Source organism: Moschus berezovskii, chromosome 10 (genome assembly GCF_049115385.1).
Source record: "Moschus berezovskii isolate FMDL1 chromosome 10, NW_MosBer_1.0, whole genome shotgun sequence".
In the NCBI taxonomy this organism is placed as follows: domain Eukaryota; kingdom Metazoa; phylum Chordata; class Mammalia; order Artiodactyla; family Moschidae; genus Moschus; species Moschus berezovskii.
Window position 1 is genome coordinate 36899603 of NC_142469.1, and position 20152 is coordinate 36919754.

Here is a 20152-nt window from a genome sequence, read left to right on the forward strand (position 1 = left end):
TACACTGGTTATTATTTAAAGTATATCACATTAATTAATAGCACATCTGCTCATTTCAGAATATCTTTCTGAAAACAGGAGATTTGTTGGAATTTAAATGTAACATTGACTTGCTGTTGACTTAGGGTTTTGCATCCTACTTACTGATGTGATTTTACTGCATTATCTGAATTAAAGTCTGAATCACTCTAAAATTCATTTCCTTCTTTTTGCAGATCATGTATCAGTTGGAGGACTTGGAGACAGTTTTTATGAATATTTGCTAAAGGCATGGTTAATGTCTGACAAGACAGATCTCCAGGCTAAGAAAATGTATTTTGATGCTATTAAGGTAAACACAAATTCAAATCATTATTGGCACTCAGCTAACTTATAACTTGCATATTAATCAAGCTTTAATGAAAAAATGAAATACTACCTGAGTGGGTTGCAAAATATTTTCAGTTAGGTAGAATTCAATATGTGCTAGTATAATTATAACAATAATAATCATACTTGATATGGTTTAGTTCTAATAGGGCAGTTAAAAGTTTTTCATGGTTCAAACCTCAGTTAAGATTCACACATCTGAAAATGATGTATTTTTCTTCCACAAGTGTGAGTTCCCTGTTAAAGTCACAGTTAAAATTATTGTAAAATCCTGAATTTATATTCCAAAAATTAAGTAAGTTAAACTTACCCAAGATTACAGACAGTCCTAATGGCTACTTCCATTTAATTATGGACAATACTTTGAAATAAAAACCTGAACTAACCAACCTAATCTGTAAGGGACGATTATTAATAGTTTTCAAAGGTCATTATAGAAGAGGAATAAGGGAGAACAAATATTTGTGGATTTACTGTGTAATAAGTGTTGACTCACTGGAAAAGACTCTGATGCTGGGAAAGGTTGGGGGCGGGAGGAGAAGAATGAGATGGCTGGATGGCATCACCGACTCTGTGGACATGAGTTTGAGTGTACTCCGGGAGTTGGTAATGGACAGGGAGGCCTGGCGTGCTGTGATTCATGGGGTCACGGAGAGTCGGACACGACTGAGCGACTGAACTGAACTGAAGTAGTGTGTTAGGTAAATATATGTTTGTTTCCTTAAATAATTTTTTTGCTTTTATTTTCTATTGGAGTATAGTTGATTAACAATGTTGTGTTAGTTTAAGTGGAATGTAGTTGATGTATGATATTAGTCTCAAATGTACTATATAGTGATTTGACATTTGTGTATGTTATGAAATTATCACCCACAGTGAGTCTAGTAACCATCTGTCCCCATGCAGAGTTATTATTACCAAACACATTCTCTTCATATCCTCAATACTTGTTATCCGTTGTTTTTTTGATGATTGTCATTCTGACAGGTGTGATGTGATAGCTCATTGTGGTTTTAACTTGCATTTCCCTTATAATTAGTGATGTTGAGCATCTTTCCATGAGATTGTTGGCCATCTCCCTGTCTTCTCTCTTTTTTGGAAAAATGTCTATTTAGGTTTTCTGTCCATTTTAATTGGGTTGTTTGTTGAGTTGTAGGAGTTCTTTGTGGATTTTGTTTAATCCTTTATCAGATATATTTTCAAATATCTTGGCCCATTTAGTAAGTGGCTTTTCATTTTTTTGTTGTTGTTGTTAGTTTCCTTCACTGTGCAAAAGCTCTTTAGTTTTATCTAGTCTCCCTTGTTTGTTTTTATTTTCCTTCCTTAAGGTGACAGATCAAAAAACGATATATGGAATTCTCCAGGCAAGAATATTGGAATGGATAGCCATTCCCTTCTCAGGGGATATTCCAAACCCACATCGCAGGCAGATTCTTTACCATTTGAGCCACCAAGGAAGTCATGTAAATATATATATAGTTCTAGGACCAGTGTCAAAGAATGCACTGCCAATATTTTCTTCTAGGAGCTTTATAGTTTCAGATCATACACTTAAGTCTTTAGTCCATTTTGAATTTATGTTTATATATGGTGTGAAAAAGTAGTCCAGTTTGAGTCTCTTGCATGTAGCTGTCCAGTTTTTCCATGACCACTTTTTAATTGGAATATAATTATTTTACTGTGTTGTGTCAGTTTCTGCTATGTGATGAAGTGAATCAGCCATATGCGTACATATAGCCCCTCTCTCTAGAGTTAATATTACATTGGTTCCCTCCAAGGTCTATAGTGAACTTCACTACACAGAACAGATACAGCTCTTTAATATTTCAGATGTAGGCACCAGACACCTTAGTTAGAACACTGTCCTTCATTTCGCACGGCCTTTAAGACACGTGATAAACATTAAAAGCTTAAGAATAGGGTATGGTCCATATGCCCTCTTCCAAATTTATTTTTTCTTCATTCCTATGAGGTTTCAGGTTTTAACTCAAGGAGTTCTGCATACAGTATGGTTTCCATTATATCATTTTTAATTACTGTCCTGGCAGACATTTTAATTATTCTAATCTTAAAGTGGCCCCCTAAGATCTTGATGTTCCAGGAAAGACAACTTTAAAATACTCTTCCCTTGGTTTCTAGAACTATACCCACCCAGCTTTTAACATATTGTATTTAGACAAACCATTGACAGAAAAATCCATTAAGAGCAAATGAAGTCAAATTGTTTCCTCTTTCTCTTATCAGTAAAAACACTTTCAATCCATATTGTGTTTTTCAACTTAGAAAGCAAAGTTAGAGCAATTATACTTTGGATTTGAAGAAGTAGTCATGTCTTACATAGTAAGGTTTCTTTGTGCAGGTTATATTTTGCTGCTTGTGTGCGCGCTAAGTTTCTTCAGTCGTGTCTGACTCTTTGCCACCCTATGGACTGTAGCCCGCCAGGCTCCTCTGTCCATGGGATTCTCCAGGCAAGAATACTGAAGTGGGTTTCCATGCCCTCCTCCAGGGTATCTTCCCAATCCAGGGATCGAACCTGTGTCTCACATCTCCTGCATTGGCAAGCGAGTTCTTTACCACTGTCCCCACCTGGTTGTACTTTAAAAGATCATTGTTATGAAGTAGAGGATCCCTTGCAATATTGTTCTGGACAGTTAATTTGCTGGACATGTAGTCCATCAGATTTAGCTTCTAGTGCCTTTTGAAAATCATTTAATCCCAGAGTGGCATGTTTTTTTTTGTTTGTGTTAATAACAAGAACTTTTGAGTTTTTACCTGGCTGTTATGTGGCCTCATCTGGAAGCCATACTAAGAATCCATGGTGGTAGATTCTCATTCTGCCAGAAGGTCCATTAGAGTGATCTAGACAGGTGATGTATTAGGCATTTAGGATTCTAGAGGCACATCCAACTAATTTGTTTCAAATATAGAAGGATGAAATCACAAAACATACAAGTCTTTTTTTCCTAATCAATTCTCTATAGGCTTGACACAACATATTTTTTAAAACCACTGAAGACTGATTTTTCCTCATTTTTATTTATTTACATTTTCCCATTGTCACACAAACATTGTTTCAAAAGTCTTGGAACTTCACTGTAGTTTATTTTGAGAGATAGTGACTTGGTCAGAATCATGCCAAAAATAATATAGTACTTTATTCAGGATCCATAACAGGGTAATAATGTTTCTCTAATGCATGCTCAAAGCTATTACTCTTGCCATGTAGAAAGAATAATTTCTTGGGTGATGAACAAGTATCTGCCTGAAGGACTTTATTGCAATTTGTGCTATGAGAAGTGTAAATAACTAAGACGTTCAGTTGCATTAAATAAGAATGAAATATTAATGTAATAACTAGACCATCAATAAAATTAGCTTAACCACAGTTAATGAGCACAGTAGTGTGTTCATTTATTTCCTACCATCTTGGTTTCATTTGTTTATTTCCAATAAAGGTAAAGGAGGTTTTATCTACCTATGCATTCATTTTCATTCATTCTTCTCTATCACAATTGTCTGTATATACTACAGGCATGCCTCAAAGATATTGTGGGTTCAGTTCCAGACCACTGCAATAAAGCAAGTAACATAGTAAAGCAACTCACATGAATTTTTGCATATAAAGTTATATTTACACTACACTCCAGGCTATTACAGAGAAGGCAATGCAACCTACTCCAGTACTCTTGCCTGGAAAATCCAGTGGACAGAGGAGCCTGGTAGGCTGCAGTCCATGGGGTCACGAAGAGTCAGACACAACTGAGTGACTTCACTTTCACTTTTCACTTTCATGCTTTGGAGAAGGAAATGGCAGCCCACTCCAGTGTTCTTGCCTGTAGAATTCCATAGACGGCAGAGCCTGGTGGGCTGCTGTCTATGGGGTCGGACACGACTGAAGCGACTTGGCAGCCCAGCAGCAGCAGCAGCTAGGCTATTACATGTACAATGCTGCCGCTAAGTCACTTCAGTTGTGTCCGACTCTGTGCGACCCCATAGACGGAAGCCCACCAGGCTTCCCCATCCCTGGGATTCTCCAGGCAAGAACACTGGAGTGGGTTGCCATTTCCTTCTCCAATGTGTGAAAGTGAAAGTGAAGTTGCTCAGTCGTGTCCGACCCTTAGCGACCCCACAGACTACAGCCAACCAGGCTCCTCCATCCATGGGATTTTCTAGGCAATAGTACTGGAATGGCTTGCCATTGCCTTCTCCGACGTGTACAATAACAGTATGTATAAAGCAAACAATGTATATACTCTGGTTAAAAATACTAACCATCTTCTGAGTCTTCAGTGAGTCATAATAGTAACATTAAAGATCACAGATACAAATCACCATAATGAATATAATAATACTGAAAAAGTTTGAAGTATTTTGAATTATCAAAATGTGACCCAGAGACATGAAAAGAGCAAATGCTGTTGGAAAAACAATGTTGATAGACTTTCTTAACACAGGGTCACAGCAAAACTTCAGTTTGTGGAAAATACAGTATCTGCACAGTGTAATAAAGCACAATAAAAAAGGTATGCCTGTTTTCTCAAATGTGCTTCCTACAATCTCTTTTTTGATACTATAAGTTACCGACACAGTCATAGCCCTTCTCCTTCCAAGAAGTATTAATAATTGAGGGTGTGGGGGGATATTTCCTATTTAAGTAATAAAAATAGTAATGCCAAGCCCTTACACTACAACTTTGTTTTTTCCCAATAAGGCTTATATTGTTTATATACTCAGAAGAATATCAACAGTTGTGGGGCAGAAATAACCAAAGATGTTTAGTCATTTTTGTAAAAGCATTTCTCCCAAATTTAAAGAACTTTTTTCTTTTAAATATATACTTATTCACCGTATATTAATATCCTTTTTAGTAGAATTATTAGGAATTTAATTCGCGTGTTACCACAGTGGTGATGTGATGATAATAAATGGCTTTTATCAAGTGCTTATCACTGTACTGACTGCTTTATAAACAAAATGTTGCAGTTTCTCAACGGATACTACTATTCCTATTTCATGGATCAGGATACTGAGATTTAAAGATACAGTAAGCAAAGTACCCACAAAGTTTACAGATAGTAAATGTCAGTGCTGGAATTTGAAGCCAAGCAACTGGGGCTTCCCAGACCAAGCAATGGTAAAGATCTACCTGTCAGTGCTGGAGATGCAAGAGACACTGGTTTGATACCTGGGTCAGGAAGATCCCCTGGAGTAGGAAATGACAACCCACTATAGTATTCTTGCCTGGAAAATTCCATGAATAGAAGAGCCTGGCATGCTACAGTCCATGGCATCACAAAGAGTCAGACGCGACTGAGCAACTAAGCACATACATACACAAAATCTGACTGACTTGAGAACAGCTCCTTTTTCTCCACTGTTTTGCCACTCTTTCAAGCCTAAGGGAGAGAAAGGAAGAGTAATAGCACTAGCCTGGGTTTTATACACAAATATGCTCTGTTCATTATTCAGAGCTGAGCCTGTGCTTTGTGTTATTTTTGAAAATGGAAATGCATTAAAGCAGTTCTCACCACTATACCACTGGCCTGTCTTTGTAAAGGAGACAGCTTTTCTGGTCTGAGGACTACAAGTGTTTGATCATGGAACCAAGCAAAACCTACAGGGCTGGCCCAACAGCATTAATTCTAACTAACCAAACTAACAAAGCATAGATTAGAGGAGATATTCAAGAGCAATAAATGAAATTTCAAGTTGAATTGTATTTATGGAACCAAATTCAAATTGTGAGTGATGTTTTATTCTTTTCTATGTATATATGAATATATATATATATATAATGTGGTGAAAGTAAATGTGTTAGTCGCTCAGTCGTGTCCAACTGTTTGCGACCCCATGGACTGTAGCCCACCAGGCTCCTGTGTCCATGGGATTTTCCAGGCAAGAATACTGGAGTAGGTTGCCATTCCCTTCTCTGGGGGATATTCCCAACCCAGGGATCAAACCCTGGTCTCCTGCATTGCAGACGGACTCTTTACCATCTGAGCCACAACGTGTTTTTAGTATAAATCTGAGAAAAGATTACAAAATGTTGAAAATAAGTCTTATTTTCAGGCTATTGAGACTCACTTGATCCGGAAGTCCCGTAATGGACTGACTTACATCGCAGAGTGGAAAGGGGGCCTCCTGGAACACAAGATGGGCCACCTGACCTGCTTTGCCGGAGGCATGTTTGCACTTGGGGCAGACGACGCTCCTGAAGGAATGACCCAACACTACCTTCAACTCGGGGCTGAAATTGCCCGGACCTGTCACGAATCTTACAACCGCACCTGTGAGTCCCTGTTACTCTTCATATATAATCTTTGTGCTTTTTATTTCATTCAGTAAGTAACTTTGTCCATTTGTTGCCATCAAAAGAACATCCACTGTGCCTGATGAATATTTGATGATTATGATTAATATCTTAAAGGAATTTACATTTTTACTTTAAGAGGCATTGCTTTTCTACATAAAAATATTTACCCTTAGTTTACCAATCAAAAATCCAGGCCAGAACAGGTCAAGGCTAACTTATTGACCCTGTTTTACATAAATAACATTGGGCGAGAGACCCTGTCCTAATACAGAAGAAATTTGGTATGATTAAAAAGCAGAGACATTACTTTGCCAAAAGATCCGTCTAGTCAAGGCTATGGTTTTTCCCGTGGTCATGTATGGATGTGAGAGTTGGACTGTGAAGAAGGCTGATCGCCAAAGAATTGATGCTTTTGAACTGAGGTGCTGGAGAAGACTCTTGAGAGTCCCTTGGACTGCAAGGAGATCCAACCAGTCCATTCTAAAGGAGATCAGTCCTGGGTGTTCATTGGAAGGACTGATGCTAACGCTGAAACTCCAATACTTTGGCCACCTCATGTGACGAGGACTCACTGGAAAAGACTCTGATGCTGGGAGGGATTGGGGGCGGGAGGAGATGGGGACGACAGAGAATGAGATGGCTGGATGGCATCACCAACTCGATGGACATGAGTTTGGGTGAACTCCCAGAGTTGGTGATGGGCAGGGAGGCCTGGCGTGCTGTGATGGGGTCGCAAAGAGTCAGACACGACTGAGCGACTGAACTGAACTGAACTGAACTGAACTGAAACTGTTACTAATCTTCCCAGAATCTCCATGAAATATACAGTGAATCTACATGAATGCTAAGTTGCTTCATTTGTATCTGACTCTGCTACCCTATGGGCTGTAACCCACCAGACTCCCCTGTCTATTAGATTCTCCAGGCAAGAATGCTGGACGGGGTTGCTATGCCCTCCTCCAGGGAACCTTTCAGACTCAAGGATCAAACCCATGTCTCTTAAGTCTTCCCCTACATTGGCAGGCAGGTTCTTTACCACTGGCACCACCTGGGAAGCCCCATATGATGAGTCTAGCTGCTGCCTTATAAAAGTTTGATGCACAAATACTATATAACCTTCATGCCATAATGACTTAGAATTCTCAAACACTAATTTTTTCACTAATAAGGTGGTGCTTTGCACCGACCCAGTGAGTACTCAGTAAATGGTGGTAAAATGCAAGGAAATAAAGGATTATTACCACTTTCTTAAATGTACTCTTTTCAGTGGATAAATTAAAAATGTATATTGAATATTGCTTATTATATAATGTTTATAGCTATTCCTTAAAATGATCATTTTGGCACCCCTCTTGAATGTTTTGAAGTATCTTTTAATTTCGTTTAAGTTATAGATACTAAGCATTGTCAGAGACAATAATCCTGTGCCCACTGCATGTCTTTTAGTTGTGAAACTGGGACCAGAAGCTTTCAGATTCGATGGTGGTGTTGAAGCCATTGCTACGAGGCAAAACGAGAAATACTACATCTTACGGCCAGAAGTTGTTGAGACTTACATGTACATGTGGCGACTGACTCATGATCCAAAGTACAGGAAATGGGCCTGGGAAGCTGTGGAGGTGACATTTTATTTTGCTTGTGTTTCTTATGGGAATATGTTTGTGGAAAGGATACTCAGTGATCCCTATCAATCTAGCATATTTACTCTCCTATGATTCTTAAAGCTTAAAGCTTTGACCAGCCATCTTTCTATTCAAGACTGAGTGTTTTCAGTTAAGTCATCCCACATCCCTGTCTTCAGCTCTGCTTTTTGTATATAAATATACCTCCTCTGGTATTGAAGGAGAATCTAGAAATACCTATTATAAAATTAAGTTCTCATGTTTATAAAAACATTGATCAGTTAATCCCACAAAGGATATCTGGCAACTTGGGAATAGTCAACCTTATCTGTTGTGTGTTTCAAGAAACCACTGTTTGATTGTTACTTTTAGTCTTAGAGCATCACAGTGGTAATATATGCTTTTAATTAGAGCAAATGAGCTACTTAAATCTAACTTTTAGACAGTACCTATAGAAGAACTACTTTGTACACGAGTATTCCAACACAGGTCTCAGAATCCTTGGAATATCTGTAAGCTTTCTATCTATCCAGTGTGTTATTTGGATTATCTTGGCATTTCATGGATCTCTTCCTGCTGAACATGATGTATCATCTTCCTAAACTAATCTGTTGAACGCTTTGTGTGCTGAATGCTAGAGGAGGTGCACTTTAGGATATGCATCAAACAATGTCTAATTTTAAGAGCTATTATTTCAAAAGGAGTGGGAGGAAATTCAGGGGATAAGAACAGGCAAATGCTTTAATTATAAATACACTCTCTTATTGTCTAGCAATCTTTGTTAGAAAGTTAGCTGTCTTTTAAAACCATTAGGAATAACTTCTCTTAGAAAATCTAAAATGAGCATTGCCTTTATGTAAAATTTAACTAATATCTTAGGAAGCTGTTGATGAATCTTGCTTATTACTCTTTTCACTTGGTATGTATCTTATCACCAGTTGTCAGTTATTTTAAGTAATAGCAAATCTTTATGCCTCTTTTTTTTTTTGCAAAATTTTCTAATTATGGTTAGTCAGTTGTAGTTCTAATTTCTTTATGTTTTTTCCTCTGAATAAAAAGTATATTTAAATTGAGGTTCAGCTAAGCCTTAGTAATTGGGAATTATTTTGGTCTTCAATAGGCCAGCAAGGAAATTCAGGTTAACACTCACTTTTGCAAGTATAAGTTTAAATTAAAAATTTCAGTGATAACATTTCATCAAATATGAAACACCATAATTGATAAGAAACACCATTATTTTATATACCATTAAGAAAACACAGCAATACCAATTAAATTATGACATGCCAATTTTAGAGATGTTAAAGTGTGAAAAAAATTGTATGATGGTAGTTTGTCATGTGGGCAGAAAGCTTTGATTTGCTTGGTTCTTGGGGAGGGGGTTGTCTGTAGGGTATGAAGGTTGGTTTGATGTGTTAGGGTTTTTATCTGTTGACTCATTTTACTGTAGCATATGATGTCAAATTATTTGCTTGTGTCGCAACACAGGAATTTCCCTGTTTTTGCCTGTGGTAACTTCTGTTAGAATTTGAAGTGCAGTGGGGGGCGGGGGAAGTGCTGGGGCCTCTTGCCTTCTGTGAAAAACCATGAAGATCATAGACTGAGAAGGTACAGCAGCACCTCTTTTTCCCTTTCTGCTGTGTCCCGTCCCCTCAGCCCTCCCTGTGTCCTGGCTTCAGCTTCAGTCATGTCCAGCACCAGTGCTTCTCAGCTGTTCTGACTCAGAGCCTATTACGAGGCAGCTGGCCAGGGTCTGGGACATGTGGGAGGCTGTAGCCCCAAGGGCCGCCCTCGGCCACTGAGTTTCTGGAGTTGATACATCACTATCCCGGAATAGTTATTCCAAAGAATCATTCTGAGAGGCGTTCTGTTTGGCTCTTTAGAGGGTTTCAGGCGGGAGCAGGCCCCCATGCACACAGCTGTGACCTGCTCCTTGTGTATTTCACTGGCCCGCCTCCCTTCCTTACTTCGCTTTTCGCACCAGCTCGATCACTTCCTGATGTCACCTCTATAAAAAGCAAAGCTCCCTGCATCCTGCCCATGTCTCATGCTCTGTTTTTGGAGGAACCTATGTCCAGGGGCTGAGAGTCCCAAAGATGGCCGTGAAATGATGTTCTGATCAGATTAAGCATCCTGGGTATGTGGCCTCTTTCACTGTCGAGAAACTGTAAAACCAGGGACCGTTATGGGGCCCAGGAGAGCTGCTTGTCCCCAGCTTCACATCTCTGAAGTCTTAAAATTTAGACTTGACATGAAGGCTTTTTTATTTTTTGAAAGTTAAAAATGCCTCTTCGGCATTTCTCCCCGCCTTGTTTTTCTTTTTAATTTACCAAAAACCTCAAAATATTAAAGTAGCTAGGCCTCTCTAAGCTTCCCCAGTGGCCCTAGCGGTGAAGAACCCACTTCCCAATGCCTGAGACATAAGAGGAGTGGGTTTGATCCCCAGGTTGGAAAGATCCCTGGAGGAGGGCATGACAACCCACTCCAGTATTCTTGCAGGAGAATCCCCATGGACAGAGGAGCCTGATGGGCTATACAGTCCATAGGAACACAAGGAGTCAGGCACAACTGAAGTGACTTCGCACACAGGCAGGCCTCTCTCAACTTCTGAAAGGCCCGCACTGCGCTAATGATAGCAAGTGTGTCATCTTCTTGTTCTGTTCTCAGAACAACCTCATGTTGAGAAAAAGGATGCTCCCTGGATCCAGAAAACTGAGGCCACAGTTGGGCAGTCTGGAGCTGGGACTTGGCCCCGCCTCTGAAATCTCAGATTGTGTTTCTGACTACTCCGGTTCACCACATGAGGCGCGGAAGTGAACTGAAAAGACAGAAAATGTTTGGGCAGTGCCTGCCCCCAAAACAGCTCTTTTTTTCTACAACAAAAGGAGGAGCTTATAGAAATTTCTGATCCCTGGGTCGGGAGGATCCCCTGGAGAAGGAAATGGCAACCCACTCCAGTATTCTTGCCTGGAAAATCCCATGGACAGAACAGTCCATGGGATCACAAAAAGTTGAGCACAACTGAGCAACTAATACATTATCACATAGAAATTCCTCTAGGAAGAGGGTCAGCTGTTTATCATGCCTGGCCCTCTCTTTAATTTATCACCTTACCAAATAACTTCAGGGGGAAAAAATCAAGAAAAAATTTTGTGGATAAATTCTTCTTTTAAGGAAATGTCTGGAAATAGGATTCCATTACGTTCAATAACAACAAATTTACCCACTTCTTCTGAATCTTAATTTTTTTACCCTTTTTTACAATTAATCTTTGGCCTACTCCATGTATCTGGCATTTGACTTTTTATCAAACAGAACAGTTATCAAGAAAGGAAGGAAGGAAAAATATAATAGAACCTGAAAGTTCCTTTCTTCAGGCTTTCCCTCCATTTAGTTCTTTGTCTGAAACTAAGAGTATGATTGAAACTGCTTTTTTTTTTAAGTTGATTGTTCTTCTGTTCCCTAGGGCTTTTAAAAGTTCTACACTAGGAGACATGTTCACGTGGCCTGCCACTTAGATTTTCTTTCACCTGATAATTAAATGCTTTTTCTCCCGACCAATGCTGTCTCCCTTCTGCCCTCCAGCCCTAGGGTGTGGAATCAATATCCTCATTATCAGTGTCTGCAGATGGAAGTGGATCACTCAGCACCACATTCCTGCTCCCTGCCTTTGCCTTCCACCTCACCTTTTCCAGGCTCTGCATTCTTAGAGCCATACTTTCCTCCGAAACGCTTTTCTCACCGATGAAGATTTTTCTCAATTAATATGGCAAGAGCTACGCCATATCTTCTTGGTAGTTGAGCTGAATGGGAGGAAAATGCAATATAATTATACAGATTTTTTTTTTTAAAGGGACAGAGTTGTGACCTGTAGAAGAAAACTGAAAAATAACCTGAAGAATAACTTTATCTTAGTCATGTTTCCTTTATCTCATTAAACATTGTAAGGGACTCAGTCTTACACTTTATTATTTTTGTCTACATTCTGTGAATTAGAACCAGATTTCCAGTAAGAGTTTGTATACAGTGGGAATCTTTATTTGACCATATAGTCATTAAAATTAATAGGATGCAGTGAGTAGAAAATAACTTCCTGGAGATGACTGTGCCTGGGAACCAGTTAGGCAAACCAGTGTAATATCCAAATATCCAATACAAAGAAACGTCAGGTTTCTTTGACACATGGAAGACAAGTTATTTTTAAAACTTTGTTACCTAATTTTCATTCCCACACTGCCCATCCCTTGTCTTTTCCCATCTCTGACTATAATATTCACTTGTAGTCAGTCAGCGGTAGGAATGTAGGATCTCTCTCTGGGTAGTTCAGTTCAGTTCAGTTCAGTCGCTCAGTCGTGTCCGACTCTTTGCGACCCCATGAATCACAGCATGCCAGGCCTCCCTGTCCATCACCAACTCCCGGAGTTCACTCAAACTCATTTCCATCGAGTCAGTGATGCCATCCAGCCATCTCATTCTCTGTCGCCCCCTTCTCCTCCCACCCCCAATCCCTCCCAGCATCAGAGTCTTTTCCAGTGAGTCAACTCTTCGCATGTGGTGGCCAAAGTATTGGAGTTTCAGCTTTAGCATAAGTCCTTGATGATGAACACCCAGGATTGATCTCCTCTAGAATGGATTGGTTGGATCTCCTTGAAGTCCAAGGGACTCTCAAGAGTCTTCTCCAACACCACAGTTCAAAAGCATCAATTCTTCGGCAATCAGCTTTCTTCACAGTCCAACTCTCACATCCATACATGACCACGGGAAAAACCATAGCCTTGACTAGATGGACCTTTGTTAGCAAAGTAATGTCTCTGCTTTTTAATATGCTATCTAGGTTGGTCATAACTTTCCTTCCAAGGAGTAAGCGTCTTTTAATTTCATGGCTGCAATCAGCATCCACAGTGATTTTGGAGCCCAAAAAAATAAAGTCTGACACTGTTTCCCCATCTATTTCCCATGAAGTGATGGGACCAGATGCCATGATCTTTGTTTTCTGAATGTTGAGCTTCAAGCCAACCTTTTCACTCTCCTCTTTCACTTTCATCAAGAGGCTCTTTAGTTCCTCTTCACTTTCTGCCATAAGAGTGGTGTCATCTGCATATCTGAGGTTATTGATATTTCTCCCAGCAATCTTGATTCCAGCTTGTGCTTCTTCCAGCCCAGCGTTCCTCATGATGTACACTGCATATAAGTTAAATAAGCACAGTGACAATATACAACCTTGACGTACTCCTTTTCCTATTTGGAACCAGTCTGTTGTTGCATGTCCAGTTCTAACTGTTGCTTCCTGACCTGCATACAGGTTTCTCAAGAGGCAGATCAGGTTGTCTGGTATTCCCATCTCTTTCAGAATTTTCCACAGTTTGTTGTGTTCCACACAGTCAAAGGCTTTGCCATAGTCAATGAACCAGAAATAGATATTTTTCTGAAACTCTCTTGCTTTTTCCATGATCCAGCGGATGTTGGTAATTTGATCTCTGGTTCCTCTGCCTTTTCTAAAACCAGCTTGAACATCTGGAAGTTCACAGTTCACGTATTGCCGAAGCCTAGCTTGGAGAATTTTGAGCATGACTTTACTAGTGTGTGAGATGAGTGCAATTGTCCCATCTTCTTCCATCTTAGTCTAAAGAAAAGAAAAATATATTTCAGAAATAGATGCCAGCCATGTTTTTTCCACTGGTTTTCGTTTTCTCCTTTTATATCTGTCAGTCACCAATATCACCCATTAGTACTCTGCTATCGATTTTTTAAAGATAAGATGTTCTGATGACAGTAGCAGTCCAGCACACTCTCTCAACTGGTGGTTTAGAATCCCAGTTGACATTAACAGTCTTTCCAGACCAGGTGTCAACAAACTTTCCATAAGAGCCAAAGAGAATTAGGCTTGGGGGCCATAAGCATTTACTCAGCTCTGCCACTGTAGTGAAAAAACAGCCATACATAATATATAAATGAGTGTGTCTGTGGTTCCATAATACTGTATTCACAAAAAGCAGGCTGGATATACCTTATGGTCTATAGTTTGACGAATCTTACTCTAGACCATAAGAAGAAATGGTTTAAAAAAAAAAAAACACTGAAAAATTATTCCGAAATTAAATGTAAAAGTGTTCCCAGTTAGATGAGATATACTGTCCATGGGCTTCCCAGGTGGCGCTAGTGGTAAAAAAAAAAAAAAAAAGCCCCCTGCCAACACAGGTAGACATAAGAGACCTACGTGGGTTCTGTCCCTGGGTCGGGAACATCCAGCGGAGAAGGGAATGGCAACCCACTCCAGTATTCTTGCCTGGAGACTCCCATGGACAGACAAGCCTGGTGGGCCTCAGTCCATGGGGTGGCACAGTCGGTCAGTTTAAATCCTTATTTTATTTAAACATGACAGTCTAGTAGTAAAACTTTGTGACAGCCAGTTTCCTGAAAGCGACCATTTTTTCCGCTCCTCTTTGCGGTTTAGGCCCTGGAGAAACACTGCAGAGTGAAAGGAGGCTATTCCGGCCTTAGGGATGTTTACTTCAACAAGGAGAGCTACGATGATGTGCAGCAGAGCTTCTTCCTGGCAGAGACACTAAAGTAAGTAAAAGTTATTCTCAGTGCGTGTGACCAAGATACCTGAACAGATCTCCTTTCTAGCTGTCTTTATCATGAGCACATTCAAATAATATCGAGCATGACTGCTTCTGAAATGCATTCGACATGCATGGCAGTGTGGGTGTGTTTCCACCATTGTGTAAGTTTGGCAGCTTGGGACTGCCTTGTTTTTTAACGTTAACATTTTTACATGTTCTACCTTTGTTGTTGTTGTTGTTGTTGTTTTTGGCTGTCCTGGGTCTTCGTTGCTGCACAGGCTTTTCTCTAGTTGTGGTGAGCGGGGGCTACCCTCTGGCTGCAGTGAGCAGGCTTCTCGTCGCGGTGGCCTCTCTTGTTGCAGAGCACGAGCTCTCGTGCACCTGGGCTCCCGTCCTTGTGGTGCATGGGCTCCGCAGTTGCGGCTCCCAGGCTCTAGAGCAAAGGTTCAGTAGTTGTGGCACACAGGCTCATTTGTTCCAAGTGTGGGATCTTCCCAGATCAGGGATTGAACCCATGTCTCCTGGGTTGGCAGGCAGATTCTTTACTACTAAGCCACCAGCGAAGCCCCTTGGGACTGCTTTGTATGGTTCTTGTCCACCGGACCAAAGCACACAGCAGCTTTTTTTCCTCAGCATTAACGCGTGTGCTTCTTAACGTTTTGCTATACGTGCCTGTTGTCCACACTTCTCCATAAGGGGAATGGAGACACTGATGTGGTTTTTTTCTGTGTCTTTGTGGTTTCACTGACTAACCTCAGGCCTCACATACCCATGTTTCTCTTTCCAGATATTTGTACTTAATATTTTCTGATGATGATCTACTTCCTCTGGAACATTGGATCTTCAACACCGAGGCACATCTTCTCCCTGTCCTCTCTAGGAATTTAAAGAAAGTTGAAGACGATGGAGAATAAAAAGACATTTTATATTTTACTCTCCTCCACTCCTTTCACTACATACCTTAATAATTCTGTTTTTGTGATCAGGCACATGATGAATTTTTAATAGATCTGTGATTATTCTAAGTTTTAAAATTGTTTTGCAGTCTTATGTGTTTATTAGCATACATATAGATGGACCTAAATTCCTTACTGTATCCTTTATTATTCAGCCAGTGAATCACAAGGCTTTTTTGTTGTTGTTTTTAAGTAATCTGTTATCTCTAGAGTTTATGAAGATGTAGTATTATTTTTAGTAAACTGAATAGAACAGTATACCTTTGATCTCTTAATTACAATTTTGATTTGACTGCAAAACTTTTTTCTCCTCTATGAGGAGATGATGTCTGCTTTAAGCTGTAATGTTTTGCCATGTTGCAAAAAGCCATAATAATGAATTAAATAATAAAAAAGCTTTTTTTCCTTTTCAATTTCATCTTAATCGGGTTTGTCTAACCACCAGAGACAGATCTTATAACTGTGACAGTGTCTTTATGCGGGTCTATCATTATTTGATAGAATGTCTTCTAGAATACTTTACTCACGTTGTAATTCAAATTAGAATATCATCCCCAAAGGATCATCTCCTGTTGACCTCATTTCATCGGATCCATGGTATATTTTTGTCAGTTAATTATATTAGTGTTTCCTAATTTGGGAAATAGTTTTCAGATTTTATTTTAAATGCCCTGTGTCATCTCTGGATCATGTACTAGTTAATTTCTTCCATTCTCCACCACACAACAAAGTGAGCTTTTCAGTTTTACAGAGCTCTGCTATTACCGAATTATATTTTTTAAAGGGAAATTGTATAACTTTTAGTGTGTTAGCTTTTGCTTTTATCTGAATATGTAAAGAAATCGGGGCTCACTCTCTGGACAGAGGGTATCTCATATGGTTTTTTGGTTTGCATTTCATCTTTAATGTATTTTTCTTGATAAAAAGAAACTATTACATTTGTTTAGGTTTTTCAGGTTTGAAAAGGGTCTTTTTTCAAACACAGTAAATTATTCATTTCAGTTTATGAAAGCAGGATTTAACTCAAAGAATCTTTGGTAATGTGTCTATTCATGGTCGATTGAGGAAAAATCTAATAAACTTTTAGGCCAAATTAGAATATAGTATATTTTGTCTGGTTAAGTTCAACGTGGCAATCTCCACTTAGAAGTAATGCATAGGAATGGACACTCCCAATCCTCTACAGTCCTGTAGCAGATCAAAATAATTATAATTAAATGATTCTTCAAAACATTTTTTGAGATATGAATTGTTTTCCCAGAAATAGATTTGGTTATCATATTGGTTCATATTTTATATATATTCCTATGAAAGGGCTAATATGATGATGCGTGTACTGAGGTACAGAGATTTTGACCATCTGTACTTTTCAACTACAGCGGTCACATAGATCAGTGCAACCCCATAGATTAGGTTGAAGTATATGAAATTAAGGCATTTGTAGTTTAAAAATTCCTCAGTATCACTGATTTCATATGCTTCAGCCTAATAGTTTTTAAAACAGTTATTTTCTTAGATCTCAATAGACTTAGTTGTTTTAGCTATTTCAGCTTTTGAGAGCGTTTCAAAAGATTTACATTGTCTGAAGACATATGACCTGCCCCTTTTTTCAATATTATTCTTTGGTATATGTCAAAAAATAAATCAGTGAAGTTAGTAAGTGGAAAAGGTCCTTTAGGACATCATGACTGCTATTTCTAAAACTTAAAGGCAAAGTATAGAAGATTCTCATCAAAACTGGGCCATATGTGTTTAGATTATAACTTTCATATGAATGTCTTTGAACTAGCAATTTAAAATAATTTATTTTCTTTGCTTTTCAATCTGATTTGAAAGAGCACAAGCTGATAGGTATTTCTGCAGCAGATAGGGTATTAAAATCAGGTTGTATGAACACATGGGACTGTACTATGATATACCTTTTGCTTTCTGATATAAATAGGCAAGAAGATTGTACTACATGTTGCCCAGCCAATAGCAAGAACAAAGTTATTTCAATTCTAGAACATGGATATATTTAGCCTAGGACCCAAAATACCAATCATGTAAGCAAAATAAGAGATTACTATTATGGTGATGTAATTTAATTATAGTTATATTTTGTGTTAATTATTTTAAACAACTGAAGTCCATAGGTAGAGACTGTCTTTCATTCATTTTCAGCAAAAACTGTGCAATTATGTTTACATATGTTTTCACATCCCAAAAGGTGAATAATTAAAATAGCACTTAATTTTGTTTCTGCACATGTTTTGGTGTACATTGTGCGATACACATGTAAGTTATATGGCAGTTTACAGAACTTCAGTGATGTTTGTCATGGCACCTTCATATGTACTAGTAGTTCTTCCCATTGTTTTTGATTTGTACTTAAATCCACTGTGTCATTTTCAACTTTATATAAATCTCTAATGTTATGGGAAACATAATAGATTGACACATAATTTTTAAAAACTATATTTGTAAAATTTCTCTATTGTAAATAAAGTCTTTTGATATATCTCCTCATTTGTTATGTTTTTCTCCATTTAAGTAAGCTTTTGGATGTTTTGGGATGAGTATGTACCGTGGCAAATGGACATATTAAATCCTAACAGTGATTCCGTACCATACCCAGAGAACTGTTGCAAGGACAGTTTTCCCATTAAAAACTTTAGATTGCAAATAATGTTACATAACCACCTTTGGTTAATCAGATACTTTTGTTAAGAATCTAACATATGTTGAACACCACGGCACATGGAGTAGAGACAGGGAGTTGGCGTCAGAAATACCATGAAGCGTGTTTCTTGTTCTTTTTTTCTAATTATCAGGTATTTGTTTATTTTTGGCTGCATTAGGTGTTCATTGCTCACATGGGCTTTCTCTAGCTGCAGCAAGCGAAAGCAAAAAAGCTCTAGTTGTAGCACTCTGGCTTCTCATTGCAGTGGCTTCTCTTGTTTTGGAGCTTGGGCTCTCAATGCACAGGTTTCAGTAACTGGCCCGTGGGATCAGTAGTTGTTGCATGGGAACTCAGTCACCCCGAGACATGGGGGATCCCAGTTCCCAGACTAGGGATCAAACCCGTGTCCCCCACCTTAGCAGGCAGACTGTCAACCACCAGACCACCAGGGAGACATCAGTCAGCGGTCCTTGTTCTTCAGTTGACAGTCCAGTTGAGATCAAACCCACCACCACCACCACCACCAGTGAAACAGAACATTTCATTGTGTTAAATGACAAGCTAAGATGTCAGAAGAGAAGGACGTCACTAGGATTTGAGTGATCAAAGAGGCTTAATAGAAAAGAACAACTTAAGCTACAGGAGAATGTCCAATATTTTTTTTAAAAGGTGATGTTTTTCGGATTCAGGTTGTACTTTTTAAAATGTTTTAAACATTTGGGCTGTTGTTCTCTCTGCCCAGATCTCTCCCAGCTGTTCTTCTGGCTCATCCTCACTTCATTCAGGCCTCTGTTTAATTAGCACCTCATCAGAGTGGATTCCTTGACAAATCAATATAAAATTCCTAATCACCCTTTGCCCCTTACTCTGTTTTACTTTCTATTTAGATTTGTCATGTAACATAATTGTTTTCCTTATGTGTCTCTTGTCTGACCTCTTAGAATTTAAGCTCCATGTGAACAGAAAGTTACTTTATTGGGTTCAGTGCCTCGGGTGGCATCTCATACCTGGTGTACACAGTGAATCTTTGGTTAACGGGTGAATGAATGAAAGAAATTCTACCTTGTATTCATAGGCTTTGCTACAGCTCTTTACAAATGTCTTAATAAGTAGTACATTTAAAAAAAAAATACTAAGTACCAGTATTACCTGCTATTGTTTTAAATAACTAATCACAAGAATGGGCAGTTTTTAAAACTGCTACCTATAGTAGTTTTGGGGTTTCCCAGGTGGCACTAGTGGTAATGAATCCACCTGTCAATGCAGGAGATGTAAGAAACATGGGTTTGATCCGTGTGTTGGGAAGATCCCCTGGAAGAGGGCATGGCAACTCACTCCAGTATTCTTGCCTGGAGAATCCCATAGACAGAGGAGCCTGGAGGCTACAGTCCATGGGGTCACAAAGAGTTGGACAGAACTGAAGCAACTTAGCACACATAGTAGTTTTAGGGAAATATAGAGTAAATTAATATTTATGACTGGAATAACCTTCAACCAACAGATGTTTTTTTACACCATTTATATCATTAAGGTACTGTGTATATATGTGTAAAATACATACCAAAAAAATTGTAAGCCGTGATTTCTCCAATATTGAGTTTTTTTCAGTGTTTCTATTTGAATAGCCTACTATTGTTTTCTGTAGCTTAATCTCCCAGTCACTA

The 20152-nt window shown here is 38.9% G+C and overlaps 1 protein-coding gene across 1 annotated transcript in view; it reads left to right on the plus strand.

The window, feature by feature from the left end:
* MAN1A1 (mannosidase alpha class 1A member 1) overlaps positions 1-18330 on the plus strand; it is a 188465-nt gene extending 170135 nt beyond the window's left edge. Inside the window, exons 9-13 of the mRNA XM_055433883.2 lie at positions 216-331; positions 6439-6658; positions 8129-8301; positions 14759-14874; positions 15658-18330. Coding sequence (XP_055289858.2) covers positions 216-331; positions 6439-6658; positions 8129-8301; positions 14759-14874; positions 15658-15784 — 752 coding nt within the window. The 3' untranslated portion in view covers positions 15785-18330. The remainder of the gene's footprint in view (positions 1-215; positions 332-6438; positions 6659-8128; positions 8302-14758; positions 14875-15657) is intronic.
* Positions 18331-20152: the final 1822 nt, after the last annotated feature.